The sequence below is a fragment of the Lissotriton helveticus genome, chromosome 10, assembly GCF_964261635.1.
Source record: "Lissotriton helveticus chromosome 10, aLisHel1.1, whole genome shotgun sequence".
Lineage (NCBI taxonomy): Eukaryota > Metazoa > Chordata > Amphibia > Caudata > Salamandridae > Lissotriton > Lissotriton helveticus.
In genome coordinates, this window is record NC_136071.1 from 367,145,490 (window position 1) to 367,167,714 (window position 22,225).

Consider the following 22,225-nt stretch of genomic DNA (forward strand, 5'->3'; position numbering starts at 1 on the left):
AAATTCCTTTTTCAAAAAATCCCCAAATGTGGTCCCACTATTTCTGAAGTAAAATTCTTGACGTGTAAGACTTTCCTGTTAATTCCCTTTGTATTAGGGGGCTTGAATCCATTCTCTACAACCACGCTCTTTCGGCTCATTTAACTGGTTCTACGACAACAAACCAGCTCCTCCCTTTTTGTTGCCTTGACAAACACGACTCGCAGTCTAGTCCAGCGACGGGTCGTGTTTCAAGCGCACAACCAGTTTTTTTGGGAGCAGCACAGCAGAGGTGAGCACTTCCATCTTCCGGAGAGGCCACGTGAAGGTTACTCGAACGCACTGCACGCAAGTACTCTATGCTTTTGTACCCCCAATTGGTCAAGTTGTTTGCTTAATGTAAAGCTCATAAGAGCATCTGCAACAAATGTATCCGGCTGGGTGACTAGTATTGAATATTTTCGTGGCTTCTGTGTCAGCGAGTGTGATCTTGGGCATACAGGATAACATCCAAGCGAGGAAAGATATACATTACTCATTTTACATGGTAGCTTGTGTACATCTGACTAAATCAATCATTAAGCAGGTAAAAATCTCTTAGGCGTGAGGTGGGGTCCAGAGATTAATAAAACTGAAATCTGTGTGGCAGCTTGAAATTGGTATTGAACCTTAGCAGTTATATTTATTACACCATGTTCAGAGTCTGAGCGAGACAGGGGGCGGCAGAGAGTTTAATGAGGATATTAGGACGATGTGTGGGTAAAGGGAGATTTAGGAGGGTCAGTGTGGTTGTGTCCATTGTTTTGTTTTTATGCATATCATAAATGCCAAAAGAACTGGGCCTTGTTTATCAGCATTTCAATCAAGGCAGCAAGACACCTTGATGTGCAGGGTGAAAGGGAGAGGGAAGGAATACGCCATAGATCCTGCTCTCTGCATGCGGTGGCGCACAAACTGCTGCCTAGAGCCAATGCAGGCTCCCTTGCACCATGGTACAAAGAGTTATTTTTGTGCTAGGACACCTCCCTGCACAAAACAATCCTTTGGGGCTTTTTCCTCTTTCTACATGTCCTGCAGAATGCAGCACACTTAGAAAGAGGAAAAAACTATGAGAAATACATATATTTTTTCTTGTTAGTCCTCCGCTGGGGAGGGGAAGCATTCTGGCACTTACCCCGGTCTACCAGTGTAGGTAAATCTGGGAATGCATCAAATCCATGGGTGAATATGCGGGTACATGTAAATAGAAAAAGCGCAACCCTGCCAAGAATTCTTATAAAGGTCCCCTAGAGGATCCATATTATTATAATTGGGGTGACATTAGCTATGTGTCAGAGCCTGTGACATCAAGAAGGAGAGTTCAGACCATATTCTGTAAAAATATATTTTTTATTTATGTTTTTATGCGGGTACACCCACACTCCACCCATGCAATACCTCCCTGGGGAAAAGTAACCCAAGGTAGCGACTTGTGCTGCCTTATTATACTCCAGATTTACCAAGCCACACAGGGTCACGGTAAATATCATCTAGGTTTTGCATCGCCCTTGTGCTACCTTGCATGGTGCAAGGTAGAAGCAAACATTGTTGAAAATGCCCCCCAATTCATACAAGTGACTACCAATTTGTGAACCTAAAACATCTTTATTTTAGGTGCTTCCCACCTCTGCTGCAATAGAAACCATTGGGGAAGAACCAACCCACGATTTCTTTGAAAATCTCCCAGTTTGAAAATGTTGGCATTTCTGAGTAATGTCTTTAATACTTCTGAAAATCATTTGAGGCAATGTAGTTTTTAAGGTTAATATAGCCACCCAGAGTGTCTGAAGTGATTCCCTCTCTTTATAATGGTAACCAAGTGCTTCAGTTCCCCCACACATAGGGGTCTTTAAGTACTATAAAAATGTTGCAATGCAACTAGAGCACCAAACACATGCAAACAAAATGATAAAATATTCGTAGTGATGATGAAGTTTACTGTACAATACAGCATAATCATTTTGAAAAAACAAATACCTCTAACCATTCTCATTTTTATTCTTTTGTTTCTTGATTTTTGGTTTCACTCTTTTCTGTTGTAGATAATTATCACACAGAAGAAGAGACATACTTATTAAAATACAATGGCAGGCGTGACCAACCGCGATGATCCAAGGGGTAACCTTAACTACAATGTGAGTGTATTCACTTTCATTTGTTTGACAGCTTTTCAACTTATGGTAAGACTGTTGTATTAAGCTTGTTTGTGCTTGTTGTTGGTCCAGGCTGACAAAATAATGGTGTCAATTTCTTTGTGTGTGCTGGTAGCAGCCCCTTTGAAATGTAAGTGAGGCAGGAAACAGCTTCGCCTCTCCTATTGTAGCATGATAGCCCATCTTTCCAACATCTAGTCCTCCGTGTCTCACTACCTGAATACCGAAGGTCCAACTGCCAACTACACTTATACTCAGGAGTCAGGCTTCATGTGTGATACTTAAACTACAACACCCAGAAAGAGTAGAAGCAAAGGGGCATTGTGCACTCTCCCATACTGCTGTGGTCTTGTCAGGTGATGGGGAGGATTTAAGCCAGCAGCTGCAGTGACTCATTGCTTGGCTTTCTGCGTTTGCTGTTTTCTGCCTGGCTATCTTTGTTTTGGATTCCTGTGACTTCCTGTTACTACCTTCGGAGGATCTTGGATTCGCTGATGTAGTGTACTCTGCTGTCACTACACTACTTGTTAATTGGAACTTTATTGACCTGTCGGTTCGTGAAGCATGTCTCGGCATTGGAAATCCTGCCCCTTCCATTTTCCTGTCAAGCGCGAGGACGTGCTTACTTCCCCAGCCCTTATTCCGCCTCATTTCCCCGTCATCGTCCCTCGTAGCGTGTGTAGCTCACACAGCTATATAAATCCAGTCCTTGTATAGCGCACAAATCACCCCCGAAGGGGTCTCAAGGCGCTGGGGGGCGTTGGGAAGATTAAGCAAGCTATTGCCCAGAGTCACATGGTACTGGGCAGAACCCTACGCCGGAGCCAGGGATCAAACCGCGATCCCCAGCATTCAGCATCAGTCGCCCTAGCCGTGGGGTCACAACGCTATATCCTGCTTCATACTTGCCGTTTTGTTGTAGCGAGGTTGCGCATTTGAAGTGCGTGTGTTTTTGTTTTTGTATGCGGCTGCCGGCTGTTTTAGCGGTTCTGCATCCGCTTTTCCCTGAGACGGTTGCCTACGTTCAGCGGGGGACACCCCCGCCTTCCATGTTTAAACTCCGCGTTTTCGAGTAGTCCAGGCCATCTTTTTCTTAAGCCAAGTTGTGGCTTTATTTTTTTTGTCAATTCAAACACGGGTCTGCGCGTAGGCTCGGGCTATCGGGTCAGTGTTGGTATGTTATCTCGCCCGTATTCCTCTTCCCACGTGTTAAGCGCAGGAGCGCAAGAACTTTCTTTGTTTGCCTGGACATTGGGTGTTTCTACAGAAGATAAACTGCAATTATCAGAGTTCATTCTAACTTTGGCTTTCTTCAATACTTCGATACTCAAAGAGGATTGTTTCAACCTTTAATTTCAAGAGACCATTCATACAAAGACCTACCAGTACTATACAACAAGTAAGTGTGGAAGAGTGCACAAGTGTTACAACTAAGTATAGTTGTGTATGTTGACTATTGATCATTTTTATCTCTGATATCTATTTTGTTGTTCCTTTTATTTTTTAGCTTTCATAGTTATCTGGAATTGTCCTTCTCCTTGGTGGCTGTGATTGGGACTTCTCTGATGGTTCTTCTTGGTCCCTTGTTGTGTATTCTGAACGTAACACTGGGAGACTGTATTTCTGAGAAAGGAGGGGATATTCTCTTCGCTCCCGGAGAACGGTCTAGTGGTGCAGACCTTGGTATTTGCCAAACAGAAGCCAATACTTATTCACATAACCCAGAACATAGGCTGTGTGCAGCAAATGGTTAGGACAAGAAAATGGCAACTTTCTAAAGTGGCATTTTCAAAATTAGAACTTAAAATCCGACTTCACCTTAAAAGATGATTTAAAATTACAATTCTTTTGGAACCACAAATGACTTCTCTATCTGTTTCCAATCACAAAACAGGCACTTATTAGGTGTAATCGGGTAACCCAATGTTATCCTATGGGAGAGGTAGGCCTTGCAGTAGTGAAAACCTAATCTAAGAGCTTTTCAATCAATCAATCAATCAATCATGCCATTTGTATAGCGCACTACTCACCCGGGAGGGTCTCAAGGCGCTTGGGGGGAGGGGTATGCTACTGCTCGAACAGCCAGGTCTTGAGTTGTTTCCTGAAGGCGAGATGGTCCTGGGTCAGCGGAAGGTGGATGGGGAGGGAGTTCCAAGTCTTGGCAGCCAGGTAAGAGAAGGATCTTCCTCCGGCGGTGGCTCTTCGGATGCGTGGTACGGCTGCGAGGGCGAGGCTGGTGGACCGTAGCTGGCGGGTGGGCGTGTAGAAGGTCAGGCGGTCGTTGAGGTACTTGGGGCCCAGGTCGTGGAGAGACTTGTGTGCATGGGTGAGGAGCCGGAACGTGATCCTCTTGTCGACGGGGAGCCAGTGCAGGTTCCTCAGGTGGCTGGAGATGTGGCTGCGTCGGGGGACATCCAGGATGAGTCGGGCGGAGGCGTTCTGGATGCGCTGGAGTCTTTTCTGTAGCTTGGCTGTGGTTCCGGCGTAGAGGGCGTTTCAGTAGTCCAGTCGGCTGGTGACGAGTGCCTGGGTGACAGTCTTCCTGGTCTCGGTCGGGATCCAGCGGAAGATCTTGCGAAGCATACGCAGGGTGTTGAAGCACGATGAGGAGATGGCGTTGACTTGTCTGGTCATCGAGAGGGAGGGGTCCAGGATGAAGCCCAGGTTGCGTGCGTGGTCGGTTCGCTTGGGTGCGTTGCCCAGGGCTGGGGGCCACCAGGAGTCGTCCCAGGCGGAGGGCGAAGATCCCAGGATGAGGACTTCCGTCTTGTCCGAGTTCAGTTTCAGGCGGCTGTCCTTCATCCACTCGGCAACGTCTTTCATCCCTTCGTGTAGGCAGGTTTTGGCGGTGTCGGGGTCTCTGGTGAGGGAGAGGATCAGCTGGGTGTCGTCGGCGTAAGAGATGATGTTGAGGTTGTGCTGGCGTGCGATGGCTGCGAGAGGTTTCATGTAGATGTTGAAGAGGGTGGGGCTGAGTGAAGATCCTTGCGGGACGCCGCAGATGACTTCGGTGGCCTCGGAGCGAAACGGGGGGAGGCGGACTCTTTGTGTTCTTCCGGCGAGGAACGAGATGATCCACTCCAGTGCCTTCTCTTGGATACCGATGTTGCTGAGGCGCTGGACTAGGGTGCGGTGGCAGACCGTGTCGAACGCAGCGGAGAGGTCCAGGAGGATGAGGGCCACTGTTTCCCCCTTGTCGAGCAGGGTCCGGATGTCGTCGGTGGCTGCGATGAGGGCGGTCTCGGTGCTGTGGTTGGCTCTGAAGCCGGACTGCGAGGGGTCGAGGGATCCGTTCGTCTCGAGGAAGGCGGTCAGCTGTCTGTTGACGATCTTCTCGATGACTTTAGCAGGAAAAGGGAGGAGCGAGATGGGGCGGAAGTTTTTGAGATCGGTGGGGTCCGCTGTAGGTTTCTTCAGGAGGGCGCTGATCTCGGCGTGCTTCCAGCTCTCCGGGAAGGTGGCGGTGTTGAAGGAGGCGTTGATGATGTTCCGGAGTTGGGGTGGGATGGTGGAGTTGGCCTTGTTGAAGATGTATGGTGGGCAGGGGTCGGTCGGTGATCCGGAGTGGATGGTGTTCATCGTGCGGGATGTGTCTTCGGTGGTCACCGTGGTCCAGGTGCGAAGGGTGGCGGTGGGGGGCATTAGTTCGACGGTTGGGTGCGTGGGTGGGGTGCCGAAGCTGTTGTGGATGTTGGCGATCTTGCGGTGGAAGAACGAGGCAAGGGAGTCGCAGAGGTCTTGTGACGGAGTGATGTCGTTGGTGCCGGTGCTGGGGTTGGAGAACTCCTTGACGATAGTGAAGAGCTCTTTGCTGTCGTGGGCGTTGTTGTCCAGTCGTTCCTTCAGGGATTTCTTCTTGGTGGTGCGGATGAGCTGGTGGTGCTTGCGGGTAGCGTGTTTGAGGGCGGTCATGTTGTCGGTGGTCCGGTCGAGGAGCCAGGCTTTCTCGAGGGTGCGGCAGGTCTTCTTGGAGTCCTTGAGGTCGTCGGTGAACCAGGATGCCTTCTTGCTTCTGGGTCTGCTGGGAGGGTTCTTTAGTGGCGCGAGGTCATCGGCGCAGGCGGTCAGCCACTGTGTGAAGATGCGGGCTGCTTCGTTGGGGTCCGTTGTGTTGGCGGGTGGGCTCTGGCTGAGGGAGGTGGTGAGCTGGTCTGCGGTGATCTTGCTCCAATTCCTGTGAGGTACCTGTTGCGGGTGGTGGTGGGTCGTGGATATTTTGAAGCTGGAGTGGACGCAGCTGTGGTCGGTCCAGTGGAGTCCAGTGGCGTGGCTGAAGGTGATGTACTTGCTGGAAGAGAAGACGGGATCAAGCGTGTGGCCGGCGTAGTGGGTGGGGGTGTTGACCAGTTGCTTGAGTCCGAGGTTGGCGAGGTTTTCCAGCAGGGCGGTGGTGTTGCGGTCCTTGTTGTTCTCTAGGTGGAAGTTGAGGTCCCCGAGGAGGATGTAGTCAGTGGAGGGGAGGGCGTGCGGGCTGATGAAGTCTGTGATGTCTTCGCTGAATTGTGTGCGTGGTCCCGGGGGTCTGTAGACGAGGGTGCCTCTGAGGGTCGTCTTAGGGTCGGTGTGAATCTGGAAGTGGAGATGTTCGGCTGCGGCGAAGGAGTCGTTGGCGTCGGTCGTGATGCGGATGGTGTTCCTGTGGACGATGGCGATGCCACCTCCGGTCCGGTTGATGCGGTCCCTCCTGATGATCTTGTACCCGTCCGGGATGGCGATGGCGATGTCGGGTGCAGAGAAGGCGTTCATCCAGGTTTCCGTGAGGAAGGCGACGTCCGGTGATGTAGCGTCGAGGAGGTTCCAGAGTTCCACGGCGTGTCTGTGGACGGAGCGGGTGTTGATCAGGATGCACTTGAGGTGGTTGCTGCTGGTGTTTGTCTTGGCGGGTGCGGGGCAGGTTCGGAGGCAGGTGAACTTGCAGGTGCAGCAGGTGAAGGGTCCGTGGGTGCGTCTCGGGGTGGCTCGGCAGCAGGCGTGGGTCTGGCCGGCATTGAGTGCGTTGAGAGTGGCGATGTCGTAGGTCAGTCGGGTCGTCTTTCCTCGGCGGGGAGGGCCAGGGGTCCTGGCACTGGGCGCGGGCCAGGCGCGGACGGGCGCAGACGGGCTTACCTTTGGCGCACCTTCGGCGCTCAATCGGCGCTCCCGCTGCGCGCGTCCGCTGTGCGGTCGCTCTGGGGGCGTCATAAGTAAGGAGCCGGGAGGGAGGAGCAGCTTGGTGGCGGGAGCGGGGCGGCGAATGGAATGACAGGGGGGCGGGGCCGCAGGGATGCAGCGGCGGGAAATTCCAAGAAGCAGCGGGCAGCGGGCAGCGGGAAATTCCCAGGAGCAGCGGGAAATTCCCAGGAGCAGCGGGCAGCGAGCGAAGGAATCTGCAGGCAGGAGGCGGAAAAGGCAGGCAGGAGCGGCAGCAGTGAGTGGGGCGACCAAGCCCTGTGGAGGGCTGAGCGGTCACACTCTGTGGTCCCCTACGGTCCCCTTAAGTAAGGAGCCGGGAGGGAGGAGCAGCTGGGTGGTGGGAGCGGGGCGGCGAATGGAATCACAGGGGGGCGGGGCCGCAGGGAGGCAGCGGCGGGAAATTCCAAGAAGCAGCGGGCAGCGGGAAATTCCCAGGAGCAGCGGGAAATTCCCAGGAGCAGCGGGCAGCGAGCGAAGGAATCTGCAGGCAGGAGGTGGCAAAGGCAGGCAGGAGCGGCAGCAGTGAGTGGGGCGACCAAGCCCTGTGGAGGGCTGAGCGGTCGCTACCATACCATGTTAAACATGTCCTACCTCTTAAATACAATGTTCCCTGTCCCATGGTCTGTTTAGGGCCTACCTTGCGGGTCACTTATTTGTATTAAAAAGGGAGTTTAAAGTCTGGAAAGAGTTTTTTTGCCAGGTTGAATGACTGCTTAAAACTGCACAGAGGTTGCACTTGCAGGCCTGAGACATGTTTTATAGGCCTATTTAACTGGGGCCAATGTTTTACCATGATTTAACCCCTTCGAGGCTGATGACGACCTCAGCTCGTCATGAGTTTTACCTGCCGTGCGCTCATAACGAGCTGACCTCGTCATGAACCTCGGGGTTTTTAAAACTTCAGCGCGCAGCGGGAAAAACCGCCGCGCGCATGAGGTTAAGGAGTGAGCACAAGCACCTTAGCACTGGTTAGCAGTGCTAAAAAGCACAGATCCCTAAGCCAGCAAAAACACATTTGTAGCAACAGGTAGGGTGAAGGCAAACATTTGGGTGGAAGACCACAACAAAGGCTATCTTACATGACATATCGATAGGTTGAATCCATTAAAAACGCACACAACAGAAACTGGTCTGGGCATCCATGTGTTCTCATTCAGAGGGGACATGACCTGGAAGTTCAGGCTGGACTGTTGCTTATGGAATAGGGCCAAGGATAATATGCATATGGACGCTTCAGGTCTGAAGTTGCGTAGTAAACAAAGGATGGATGGACTAGAATGCACTTCAGAGTAATTAACAGTGAAAGATATCAATTCAAGCATTATACCCATTTATTATTTCTCAAAATATGACACCCTAAGTGGAACGTGTATGCCCAGATTTGCGTCGGCTACCTCACTGTTTCATGAGACTCAAGATGCACTTCAGTGATGTGCTTCAACAAGTTTGAAACCGTCTGGGAGTCATTATGTTCACATGAACAGGGGAAATGGCCTGCTGTTTCAGGCTGGATGGTCCCTATTCAAGCAGGACCAAGGCCGATTTGTATATGTTTGCTCCCAGACACAAGTGCTGCAGTGAGCAAAATGTTTGATTGGAATACCACTCAGACTAATTATCAGTTGCTGGAAATAATTCAAGCATTCCAACCTTGACTTTTTTGTTTCCGTAAGTTTCACTCTCAGCATACAACTGCAGCAACAAGACCCCAAAACATATGATAAGAAGTTCCAGTATAATATTCCTTATTGAAGAAAAACCACACTGAAAACCACATTATATACAACAATAATCAATTTTCTGATATAATGTTAAAATGTATTCAAGATCATAGCTCTGGTAATAATGTGGGGTCAGAACTGCAAAAACCTCAAACACACTGAAGGATAACTGTTCCTATGGAGGTACAAGAATAAACTACCTTTTGGGGTATTGTCACAGTATTTTTAGCTCACTCTTGCACTTAACACGCACACTCAACATTATGGCGTACTCCCTTTAAAAGATCTCTGCTAAAGAGCCCCCTTGTGGGGCCAAGGGGGGACTGCACAGCCAACCCCATGAGGAGCAAAAGGGCCCTATGATGAATCTTGACACGTTAACGGGTGTGTGAGGGCAGCTCTTCAAATTTGTTGACTTTTCCCACTATTTATTATATCATAACTGAGACCTATCTATCTTAGATAAGTCATCTTCACTTCCCTATCTCCTCTGCAATACAATATGTAGCCTAGTGGGCCAGTGTACCTCCATAGAAACAATTACCCTTCAGTGTGTTTGAATGTGTTCTTGGGAGCACGGGTACTAGACCTCCTTTTTCTGCTCCCTGTCTCTCTTTGTTAATTATTACTGCAAAAACTTCACATTACACAAGCGCAGCATCTTCCAATATATAGACTTGGAACACAGCCCTTTACTCTGCCTAGCTACACTTTCTAAGCCCCAAATAGGACTAGGCTTGAAAGACGTAGGTTGAGCACAACCACCATATTATAATTTCAATTTCTCATCTGAATATAATTGTAGGGATCTTTGCTTCATGCCAAGCCCTTGCATCCAACCTGTTCTTCATACAGTCACCTGTGATATGTTGAAGGAATGTGTAGTAGATTGAGCATGTTGTGGTTTGAATGCAGGTTCTTAGTGGAGGTCACGCCCTGCCCTGTAACTTTTCAATTGGGTTGGACAGTGAGCTCCGCCGGCAGAGTTAGTGGAGTTTTTGCACTCGGTGCTCTGCTTGAGGTACAGAGTTGGGGAAAAAACTCTACAAACTACAGTGCGGTGAAGTTTAGCTGTACAAACCTACTACACACTTCAATTAATATGGCTTAATCCGTCACATTGTGTTACCCATCTCCACCTTTGTATGGGTTGTTCTCAGTTCAGACTATTTTTTTCACATTTTGCCTTTTTTTTCTATCCACTATGTTACTCCTGGGCAATGTGTGGGTCTTTTAATAAAGCTTGAGACAAAAACATTTGGATACCCTCATGGACGCATAGTTCAGCTGCGCCTCACCAACAGAAATATTCTTGTGTGCTACTGACAGCAGAAGCGGGATTGATGCAGCACACTTGGACATCCAGGCTAGGTCTGAGAGAGGGATAGGAGCTGGTGAGATGCTGCAGGCCAGATCTCGAAAGGTCATCATTCTTCTGGGGTAGCACTCTGTGGGTTACGGTGGCGGCTCCCCCATTTGGGCGTGGGGGCGTTGCCCCACTGCTTTCTCGCAGTGCGAGAAGGCAGAAACAAAAATGGTAATAACTACTATTTATGTTTCTGCTTCTCGCACTGCAAGAAAGCAGAAGTGCGTAGTTGGGGTTGGGCGGTCCTGTTCGAGGGCAGGGAGGAGCCTGAGGCCGCCCAAACAGTCAGTATGCACAACAATGGGCAAGCCACTCCCACCTGCCCTCGAGCAGGGACCGCCCACTCTCCCTTTTCTCTATGTAAGCTGCTGCATGAAGCAGCATACATAGCGAAAATGACCCGGGTGGGGTGCGGCCCCACCAATCACGATGCTGTCATTGCAGCGTTGTGATTGGCAGACGGGAGGGAGGGGGCTGCCTTTCATGATGACGAGTAGAGCTGCAGCCGGAATTCGAAAAGGCAGGACGGGACGGCGGGAAGCTGAGGTGGTGCAGGAAAGTACGTTTTTAAAACTTTTTTTAAATTAAACCCCTCCTGCCTCCCCGCCCCCCACGACAACCCCTTTTCCACCCGCCCGCCCGTCATGCCGGGGTACACTTTGCTTTCCGAAGCCCTATCCTCACAGCCTAACCTAACGTCTCTCCCATTCCCTCTCCAATCTTCCGCGCAGAGACAGGGCGATCTGCACCAGTGGTAAGTGTACCCAAGTGCGGCTGCTTCAGCAATAAGTGCAAACTAAGATGCAGACCTCAGACAGCGCATAACAGACCTCATTCTTGTAGCGCTACCGTAACTGGTTAAATATGCTCTGCCACCCCTGGCCTTGGATAACAGGTGCGCATTACAAGCCAGGACCATGGCTCCTTTCTGTCGGAGGCTGCTTCCTGGCACTGACTGTGCACATATATAATTGCAACAGGCTTCTGATAGCACTATCATAGCAGAGATGTCACTCACGGACTGCCTGCATGCGCAGTGTGCACGAAAATATGAAATCACGGGCCTTGGATAGGAGTCTATTTGCAGGTGCTGTGTACAAAATCATTAAACTTGTGCGGGAGAGGTCACCCTCCCCACCTCCTCATCCCCCTCACGAGGCCTGCTCGATAATGCTGGAGATAGGGTTGAGGAGGAGGGTCAAGGCTCCTTCCACAGGCGCTGTAGAGAAAGTAAAGAAAGTAAAGAAAAAAACCTGGCCTGTGACATCTAGTCATGCATGGGCTTTAGAAACATGGCATTACTGTGAAATATCTAAACTTGTGTTTCTGAATGCTTGGTGTACTGTTTGACAATACTTCTATGCTGCTCCATCAGCAGTTGTTAGTTCTGTACTTTATTTCTAGCACTTGGACAATCATTCCTCCAGCTGCTGCTGTCCATGCGGCATCCTTGTGCACGTGCACTTCGAGCAACCAAAGTCGTGGCCAGTGCAACTAAGGCGATGTTTGTGTGGTTAAACAGAATCCCTCCAGTCGGTTGGTGCATCAGTATATGTAGAATAAACTCATTAAAAGCCATAAAACCCCATATACAGCCAATGGGGTTCTAGGTTTTTAGAGTATGCATGAGGGTCAGTTTGAGTCAACGTGTGCTTTGAAAGGAGAGTAATCCGGCATTATGATGTCATATGATTTTGTGGATTTGTGAGTAGAGTTATGGATAAAGTAAATAGAACATTTCGATGTCAGAGTGAGAGAAAACCAGACAGGTCATTGCTTTGTCAGAGGGTCATGGAAAAGAACATTGGGATGTCAGGGTTAGAGCAAATGGCACGGGGCATTGTGATGTCAGAGGGTGGAGAGACATCTGATGTGACGAGAACATTGTGCTGTCCAAGCGTGATGGGTCATGGAACAGGACATTGTGCTGTCAGGGTTATAGGAAACGAGACAAGGCATTGTAATGTCAGAGGGTGATAGGTTATGGAGACAGGGCATTCTGAATAGGTCATGGAACGGAACATTGTGATGTCAGAGGGTTATGGATCGTGGAACAGACCATTGTGGTGTCGAAGTTATAGAAAACGAAACACAGCATTGTGATATCAGAGGGTTATGGTCATGTGAACAGAACATTGGGATGCCAGGGTTATAGCAAATGACAAAGGGCATTGTGTTGTTACAGGGTCGTGAGTCATGATGTGAAGAGAACATTGTGATGTCCAAGGATGATGGGTCATAAAACAGAACATTGTGGTGTCAGGGTTATAGGAAACAAGACAGATATTGTGATGTCAGAGGGTTATGAGTCATGTGAAAATAACATTGTGTTTTTGGGGTTATGGGTAACAAGACAATGCCTTGTAATGTTAGAGAGTATTGGCACTCTGGTTTAGATGGTGTACTGTGGCTCACTTTATCAATCTTGTTTAGGAATGAGCATAGTTTTTATTCTGCAATTAAGATTTTGCTAAACCTTTAATTTTCGAAGTGCAGTGTGTGCCTGTGGTGTTTGTGTGTTTGCATGTGTGTGTGTGAGAGGAGAGTGTGGAGAGAGAAAAATTATATTTTTCAGCGATATCTATGCTCCATTCCCGTAGGGGTTCTGGTGACAAAGTACACAAAGACAGCTTTTTGTATTGGTATACAGCCTTTACAACGAAACTTTTACAACAAACTAACATTACAACGCAACTTTTACAACGCAAACCATTACAACGCATAGCGCTGGGGGGCGCTCTAGGATAGGGAATAGGTTTAATGTACTATCCAACACCTTCCCTACTATCCACGGGGACTGGAGTTGGAATAGTAAATTAAACTATTCACTATCCAGCGCCCAAAAGCATTATGAGTTGTAATGGTATGCGTTGTAAAACTTGCGATGTAAAGGTAGGCGTTGTAAAAGTATGCGTTGTAACGTCATACATCCTTTTGTATTTGTTATACTGCATGTTTATTTCCTGTGCTATTAGCTTTAATAACGTACTTGTCTTCCGCAGAATAATGTTTATTGAAAACAGTATGTGAAACTCTGGACAATGCGGGTTGGTTGCAATTAGTAACAATACCAACATGTTCAGTTATATTAGTTACAAGGTGGAGTTTTTCTAAATACTTTGAGAAATTCATCTGTAGAAGATGGAGCATTTCTGGCAGGCTTTTGTCACTGAGCACTTCAAATGTTGTTCTTATGGGGGCAGTAAAACCACAGAAGACAGGATGCCTGGTCTGACAGCATCATTGTGCAGGTCAGGCGCAGCACTTTGTTCAGCCACTCATTGGTATTAACATTGGCGAGGTGAAAGTGGACATTTGCAAATTAGTCAAGAGGGGTTTATGTGTCTTCAAATTTGCTTGAAAATGCACCATTTGTCCACTCTTTTATCATACTTTTCTCGGGAGATGTTCGGGCTCACTCGCTACGCTCGCTCGCTACGTGCAGTATGACAATCATTTTATGCCGCACCACTTTCAAATGTCACCAGTTGCCACTGGTGGGTGAGTGCAGTGTGCACATGGCCAGAGCACAGGAGGGAATGTTGGTTGGAGTCAGCTTGTGAAGCAAGACGTGGCTGTGACGTGGATTGTGATAGACATAAGGATGTGAAAGTGAAGCTGATTTTGACACTGAGTGTCCAAAGAGCCAATTGTAGGGCAGTTGGGTGCACATGCGTCACTTTCTGGCACACAGTGAAGCCTTCTCTAGTGTATATTATTTTGGAAGTGCAAGTGGCAGTCGTATATTGTAGCCAACAATTTGTTTTCACCGAAAAGCAATTCCATCGCATCGTAGTATGTCTGTTGCACAAGACCTAAATGTCCCTTCACGTAGATTGCTGGCCATCCGTGAGGTGAGGTAAATAGGTGTGGGACTGAGTGTTCACTACACTCTAAAGCTTGGAGATGTCAGTCCACGGTAGTGTGCAGCTTCTGACTGATTTCTTTGTGTACCACTCATCTCTCCTAAATTTCAACCGCCACCATGGATCCTCCAATTTGCTTATTTCTTCAAAAGGAACAGTGCTAGAGCATATCATACAACAATGAATGTTATAATATGTTTTTTCAACTGTATGTGGAACGTATAGAAACAACAACCAAATAAAGCATGCACTGCATACTCTTCACACTTGCGGAAGTCTGCGGAATCTCGCAGAGTTTTTTGGTAACTTCCTGGAATTCCACTGAGTGAAACTCCACCAGCTCTGCCCAGGCCTACTATTCACCACTGCGCATGGTAGGTTTGGAACAAGGCCTGGACACTGTGCAGGCCTTGCAGCAAATTACGAATCCACCCAGGTACAGGCTATACTCAGAAGGGGTTCACCATAAAGAAGGCAGGTCATACGGCATGGTTGTAAGACACATCTTGCTGTACATCACTGAATTCCAAGATTATTGACAATTGGTAGGTTAGATATAGGGCCTATCCGACGGCCAGAACTTGTACTCCTCCTTGGCAAGGCGTGGCCAAAGGCAATACACAGCATTGAGTGGTAGCAACATTGAAAAAGTGCATTGTGGGTCTGATGCTAGGTCTGTCCACAGGCCAGTTACCACTTCACACAGCTGAAAACTATACACAAAGTGGGTTGGCTACGACCATGTTGATCCTATTAGAAGCTATGTGCAGGGTCTAGTCACATATCAGGTTCAACAGACAGTCTCTTTTGTGTATGTCACACAGTGGGTTTGGCAGGTAGTAACCTGGATGCAGAAACTATCACAATAAATATCATGAGGCCAATCCTAACTGGAGTTGGGCACATGGTCCATTTCGGGATGGGAATGCTGTGTTTTGTGTTTGAGTTATTTTGTTGAATTACCCTGCCTAGATCACCCATGTCATCAATGATGTCAAAGGTGAGGTGATTTGTATTGCCACATATGATTTAATCTATGATGTATATTGTCATCTGCAGTGCATGTAGGGGTTATTTGTGGCTGCTCTAGCAACCGTAACCTGTGAATTTCAACTGAAAAGTATATCCACAATTTCACTTAAATTATGTTTCTTAGCACTAGTATTTTGAAAGATTTCTTAAACATACATGAATGTCATACAAGCAGAAACAAATATAACTGATCCATAACAGTTTGTTCAGCAGGTTCTTCATTTATTTGTTGAAGGTTTACAGTATCCCACTCTGATATTTTTGCTTTCTATTATGCCGAATCCTAAGTGCAGCAAAACCCTCTGACCACAACCTCTGGCCATGTGCTGTGGGAATTTCTCAAAGGAACTGTACCCACCCTCCCACGTGGCCAGTCCCTTGCTGCACATGGGTTTAGGTATTTGCAGCTGGAGTTAGTGTGTGGAACTGGCCTCTTGTCAGGTACCCACTCGTCCCCTAATGGATACAGCCTTTGTCCTTGAACTCTAGTGATTGTAGTGCTTTGCATGAGACAGGTCCTACATCCAGCCATCTTTGCAGCCAACTCCCACTGATCAACACTCTAACATCACACAGGAGGTCCAACTCTCTGCTGAACCCAGGGGCAGATTTACAAGCCCCTTGCAACACATTTACGCCACCGTTGCATCACTTTTGTGATGCAGCATCGGCGTAAACAATGCGCCACTATGCAACATATTTACAACGTGATGTATCTAGTGAGATGCGTCATGTTATAAAGCCCTGCGCTACATTATACCTGCCTCAGGCATATTGTATGCAGGGTGGGCATTCTGTCGCAAGAAAGCCCCATAAAAGTGATGCAGTGAAATCTACAAGACTTCACTGAGTCACTTTTAAGTCCCACTGCATCAAATCCTTACGCCTGCTTTATCTTTTTTTTTTTGTGTTTTATAGAGCGCGAACTTGGCCCGAGAGGGTATCAGAGCGCTTTATAAGATATACAAAGGAGTACAAACAACGTTTAGGTGCAGAAATATACATACAAAAACTGTACAATGGGATGGCGATGGGCCGGGGTGTAGGGAACATAGGGATACTGGTGATACACAAGACGATTGCAATGATATTTACAGTCGGTAAAAAATAGCAATAAAATAATAAAACAAAAGTAAAAATAAGGGCCACAAAAAGTCTCTGCGGGGAGAGTTGGTGATCTGAGGGAGAAGCACTAGTCTTAGAAACATCAGACTTGTGGTCAGGCATGGCAGGCTTTAGACGAGGAATTTACCCATGTGGAAGGCTTTGGCCTTCTTCTTGAAAAGTGCTAGAGAGGGGTTTCTTCTGATGGTGGGTGGGAAGGAGTTCCAGATTCTAGGAGCTGCCCCTGTGAATGCCCTATTATAGGTTCTTTTTTTCTGGAAGAAGGCGGGTTGGAGTAAGAGGTTTCTGGCGGACCGGTAGTTCCTGCTTCCTCCAGATACCACTAGTTTTTGTGCCAGATAAGCAGGGGAGTTTTGAGTAAAGAGCCTTGTGTGTGATGCATGCCAGTTTCAGCTGATTTCTGGCCTCTAGGGGAAGCCAGTTCAGTGCTTTCATATGTGGAGAGATGTAGTCGAATTTCCTGGTGCGGGTGAGTAGTCTGGCGGCCGTGTTGAGGCAAGCTTTTAAGGGTGCAAGGGAGATCTTGGGTAGACCAGTGAGGGTGGAGCAACGTTATTCAAGTCTGGAGATGACTAGTGCTTGCACTGGCATTTTTAAGTCAGCAGCCTCAATGAAAGGTTTCAGCTTCCAAAGATAGCTCAAGTGGAATCTAGCTGCTTTAGCCATTGAGTTGATGTGGTCCCACATGTTCTAATTACAGTCTAGGATTATGCCCAGGGATTTGGCAGAGTCCACAATGGTTGGCGGGCAGTTTAGGGCTGTGATGGCCTTGATCCACGTCTGAATCTCAGTGTTGGCTTTAGAAGGGGAGATTAGGAGAAATTTGGTTTTCTTTGCGTTGAGTTTTAGTTAGTTAGCGGCTAGCCACTAGACAGTCAGTTTTAAGGTCTCGTTCAGGGAGAGGATCTCCTCCAGCGAAGAGATATTGATGTATATTTGGGTGCAGGCATAAGGATTTTAGGTATTGGGCAACCCTGAGCAGTGCTGGAGTTGTGTCGCGCTTGCGACATGACTCAAGCACTGCGTCACCCTTACGCTGACAGATGCGTCACGCATCTGTCTATCCTTACGCCACTGTGCACCGCATTGTAAATGTGGCGCATCCATGGTGGCGCAAGGTTTTATTTAAGCCATGCAAAATAACTGGCACATCCTTTCCAATTAGCAGGGATGCACCAGTTATTGTAAGTCTGCCCGGAGTTTGTAGTCAACTCATGCTATATATAGTTATGGCCTGTGCACAGCAGGTTTTAACTACTATACCACATTCAGCCACCTTGATTCTCAATTGTGGGTCCACTTGCTGGATATGCATGATATGTGAGATAATGCACTGGATTTACCTTCCTAACTGCCTGCAGAATTTCATGCAGACTAAAGTTATTTTTGAATGTAGATTTTTTACACTCCTTTAATTTTGCACCCCAATCGATCTCTAGAAAACTTGTCATGCCAACATAAAAATAAATATATAAATGTAAACTTTGTTTGTGTTCGTCAATGGCTGCAAATGTATAAAGAAATCAATACCATTTTGCACCTCAACCACAAGTCCCTTGACAGATCTGCATAAAATATACCAAGATCGAACTAAAAATGCTTATGGTCTGTCAAATTCCATTCTGTTCCAACAAATGTTGCCAAAGTTATTAGGATCAATTAAAAGATTAACTGCTTATTAGAAAACACATATCTTGGGTTATAGAAAGCATATATAAATCAAACTTGTTCAGACATTTAATAACTGACTTGACACTGATGCTTCGCTCAGCACCGATTTAATGAATACATTAAATGTCTATGTAAAACCTTTGCTACATCATACTTCCTGGCCCAAAGCTCATTGAAATGTACATCTCCTGGCCTGGTTTTTACATGCTGTAATACACGCAGGATCTCAGGCATAATATCGATCTATAAAATATTGAAGAGCAAAAATATTCCAAATTAACTATTGCTGACAACAATAGTGACTCTATATACTCAACTATAAAAACTGCAAACATCGAGAACACAAATATAATTGTTAAAATATTGATTTTCACATATATCCAAAAATAAATATTGCAAACAAAAATATTGTTACCTTTAAATAAAAATTATTCCAAAAATATTGATTCACACAATATCAGCTAGAATATTTTAGCCAAAAAAATGTATCATTAATAAAAAGATTTTAAAAACTTTCACATAAAACAATTGCTTCAAATAAAACCAAAACCTATTATACGGGGGCGTGGTCTGGCCACGCAGGAATATGGCCGCCTGAAGCTTGAGCTCTGCCACGGGTCGGACGTCTGAAGGGGGAAACATCATTTTCTGCTCGTCTAGGACACTGGCATTAATGTTCATGTGTGGCGGAATGTGCTGGCAGCTGGAGTATGTATTTTCAAAAGGCTAATTCATTTTTAAGTGCTTCTAATCTTTGAAGCAACCTTCTCCTCAGGCAGCGCGCGCTGGGCTGATTGAACGCAATGACAGCTGGAGTGCTTATCTTCGAGTAATAAACTTGCTTTCAAATGCTTCCAGTCTTCGAAGAAATCTTCCTCACAGGCAATGAATGCATGCTGGGCTGGCAGAATGTGCTGGTGGCTGGAGTGTTTACTTTGGAATAAAATATTCACTTTCAGCTCTTCTTATCTCTGAAGCAATCTTCACTTCAGGGGAGGTGCACTGGGAGGTTCCGGTCTACTGAAGCACTGGCTTGTGTGAGAGTGTCTCTCTCTTCAGATAACGTGAATCGGTTTTACTTCAGAAGCACTTGGCCTTTGCATGTTATGTCTGCTGAATATTTTCCTGTAAACTGTCACTGGATTTTACACGTTTTTTTGCCTGTTTCCTCTACAATCCCTGGTAAACTACGATTTAGACTTTAAAGAGGCACAGGGAAGATATTTTCTGTTATATCCCAGCAGTGCTTATATAAAGCATACGTCAACAATTTTTTTACTTTCTTCAGCATGATGATTACTGCAGCTCTTCTTTAATCTGCTCAACATCTTTTGCCTTGAGGTACTATTCATGGTTCTGCTTTTGCTACGTTTTACATTACTTTTTTCTGTCATATATAAATTGACTTGCTCTGTGAAATCTTTGTGGTAACTTTTGTCTGCCAGACACATGGGGATCTAGACACCTACAACTTTATTGGATTCCTTATATACTGCATATTTAATGCCTCCTCAGCTCTTCTTCTAATGTCATGCTACAGATTATATTTGACGGTTTAAATATATTTCAGCTTTGAATTGCATAAAAATGTGGCGCAGTTAGTTTGCATTATTTACTGCTATTTCTTAACTGCTATCTTCTGTGCCATCAATATCTTTATCAGTATCTGGCTTCACTGCTATATTACTATTGTGGTTATTGGTTTTCAGACTATTGTCTCAGTTATTAATCTCTAAATGGCTACACTAAAGAACGGCAACAAAAGTTCTAAGGCATCTACCTTTGCAGACGCACTTAAGCCACCGCGCACTATGCCTGTAAGGGGTCCACCTCCATTGGTGCCTGCTCCATCTGTGACTACCTTACCAATTTTACCTGAGGCAACTATGGAACGTATTTTGCAGGAGATCTCAAAAATTTGTAATCGCCTGACAGAAATGGATTCCAATATCACCTCTCTAGCATCAGAAACTAAATCAATAAGAGCAGATATTCTCAATTTTCATAATACAATGGATGGATTAGACCAACGCTTAATGGTTGTAGAATCTAGATTAGATTCGGTACAGTCCAGAGATCAAGACCTTTCACATCTACGTAGTAAACTTACTGATTTGGAAGACCGCAATCGAAGAGACAATATTCGTTTTTTTGGCTTTCCAGAAAAAATTGAAGGTCAAGATGCTAGAGTCTTTCTCTGTAATATTCTCCCTAAGCTACTTGGTACTTCTTTTAATCCATTGTTGGAAATTCAGCGTGCCCATCGCATTGGTCCTATCCATAAAGCATCGGATTCCCGGCCACGGTTCCATGATGAAATATCGATTACTAAAACATCGACCTACAAAAATATCGCCACAAATACATCGTCTACAAAAATATCGTAACCATATACTTAAACTAGGATTTACACAAATATCGATATTTTTTTATCGACTACTCTAATATCGTTAACAATTATATCGACTACATAAATATCGACTACATTATCGACAATATTTAAAATAACATTACCTTCTACACTAATATCGACAACACTAATATCGACTACCTTTCTACTCATATTAATATAAATAAAATATCGTCATTTTCTTTATAACCTTATATACACATTACCTTTCTGTTATTCACTTTTTCATAGTTATTTAAATTCAAAAAAAGCTTTTCTAACATATATGTATATACAATATGTATTATTTATTTATATATAATAGGAAAAAATAAATTAGTAATATAAACTATGTATGACGTTACAACACATACTTTTACAACGCATACCTTTACAACAAAATTTTTACAACGCAAAAACCATTACAACGCATGTATTTACAACGCATATTTTTACAACACAGGCACCTTTACAACGCATACCATTACAACGTAAGTATTAGTAAATATATAATAATTTTTTTAATATAAATTAATTAAAATGAATAGATTTTAATTTAATTTAATTTCATTTCATTTAATTTATTTAATTAATATATTAAATTTTTTTTTTTACCCTGTACCCCTGTACCCCAAAAACACAAAACTGAGCCTGAACAATAAAAATACCCCTTTACCCAAAAACTAAAAACTGACCCTGACCCCTTAAAATACCCCTTTACCCAAAAATTAAAACTGACCCTGAACCCTAAAAATACCCCTTTACCCAAAAACTGACCCTGAACCCAAAAAATACCCCTTTTCCCAAAAACACAAAACTGACCCTGAACCCTAAAAATACCCCTCTACCCAAAAACTGAAAACTGACCCTGAACCCTAAAAATACCCCTTTACCCAAAAATGAAAACTGACCCTGAACGCTAAAAATACCCCTTTACCTAAAAACTGAAAACTGACCCTGAACCCTAAAAATACCCCTTTACCCGAAAACTGACCCTGAACCCTAAAAATACCCCTTTACCCAAAAACTGAAAACTGACCCTGAACTCTAAAAATTCCCCTTTACCCAAAAACTGAAAACTGACCCTGAACTCTAAAAATACCCCTTTACCCAAAAACTGAAAACGGATCCTGAACCCTAAAAATACCCCTTTACCCAAAAACTGAAAACTCACCCTGAACCCTAAAAATACCCCTTTACCCAAAAACTGACCCTGAACCCTAAAAATACCCCTTTACCCAAAAACTGAAAACTGACCCTGAACCCTAAAAATACCCCTTTACCCAAAAACTGAAAACTGACCCTGAACTCAAAAAATTCCCCTTTAACCAAAAACTGAAAACTGACCCTGAACTCTAAAAATACTCCTTTACCCAAAAACTGAAAACTGATCCTGAACCCTAAAAATACCCCTTTACCCAAAAACGTAAAACTCACCCTGAACCCTAAAAATAACCCTTTACCCAAAAACTGAAAACTGACCCTGAACCCTAAAAATACCCCTTTACCCAAAAACTGAAAACTGACCCTGAACCCTAAAAATACCCCTTTACCCAAAAACTGAAAACGGACCCTGAACCCTAAAAATACCCCTTTTCCCAAAAACACAAAACTGACCCTGAACCCTAAAAATACCCCTTTACCCTAAAAGCCAAAACTGACCCTGAACCCTAAAAATATCCCTTAAAAAACCCCAAACATATTACATTTTA

General features: G+C 45.5%; 1 protein-coding gene across 1 annotated transcript in view; it reads left to right on the forward strand.

Annotated features, from left to right (window-relative positions):
• The first annotated feature begins 2,058 nt into the window (after nucleotides 1-2,058).
• Nucleotides 2,059-22,225, forward strand: part of LOC144785215 (GTPase IMAP family member 9-like) — a 204,764-nt gene continuing 184,597 nt past the window's right edge. Inside the window, exon 1 of the mRNA XM_078664249.1 lies at nucleotides 2,059-2,153. Coding sequence (XP_078520375.1) covers nucleotides 2,103-2,153 — 51 coding nt within the window. The 5' untranslated portion in view covers nucleotides 2,059-2,102. The remainder of the gene's footprint in view (nucleotides 2,154-22,225) is intronic.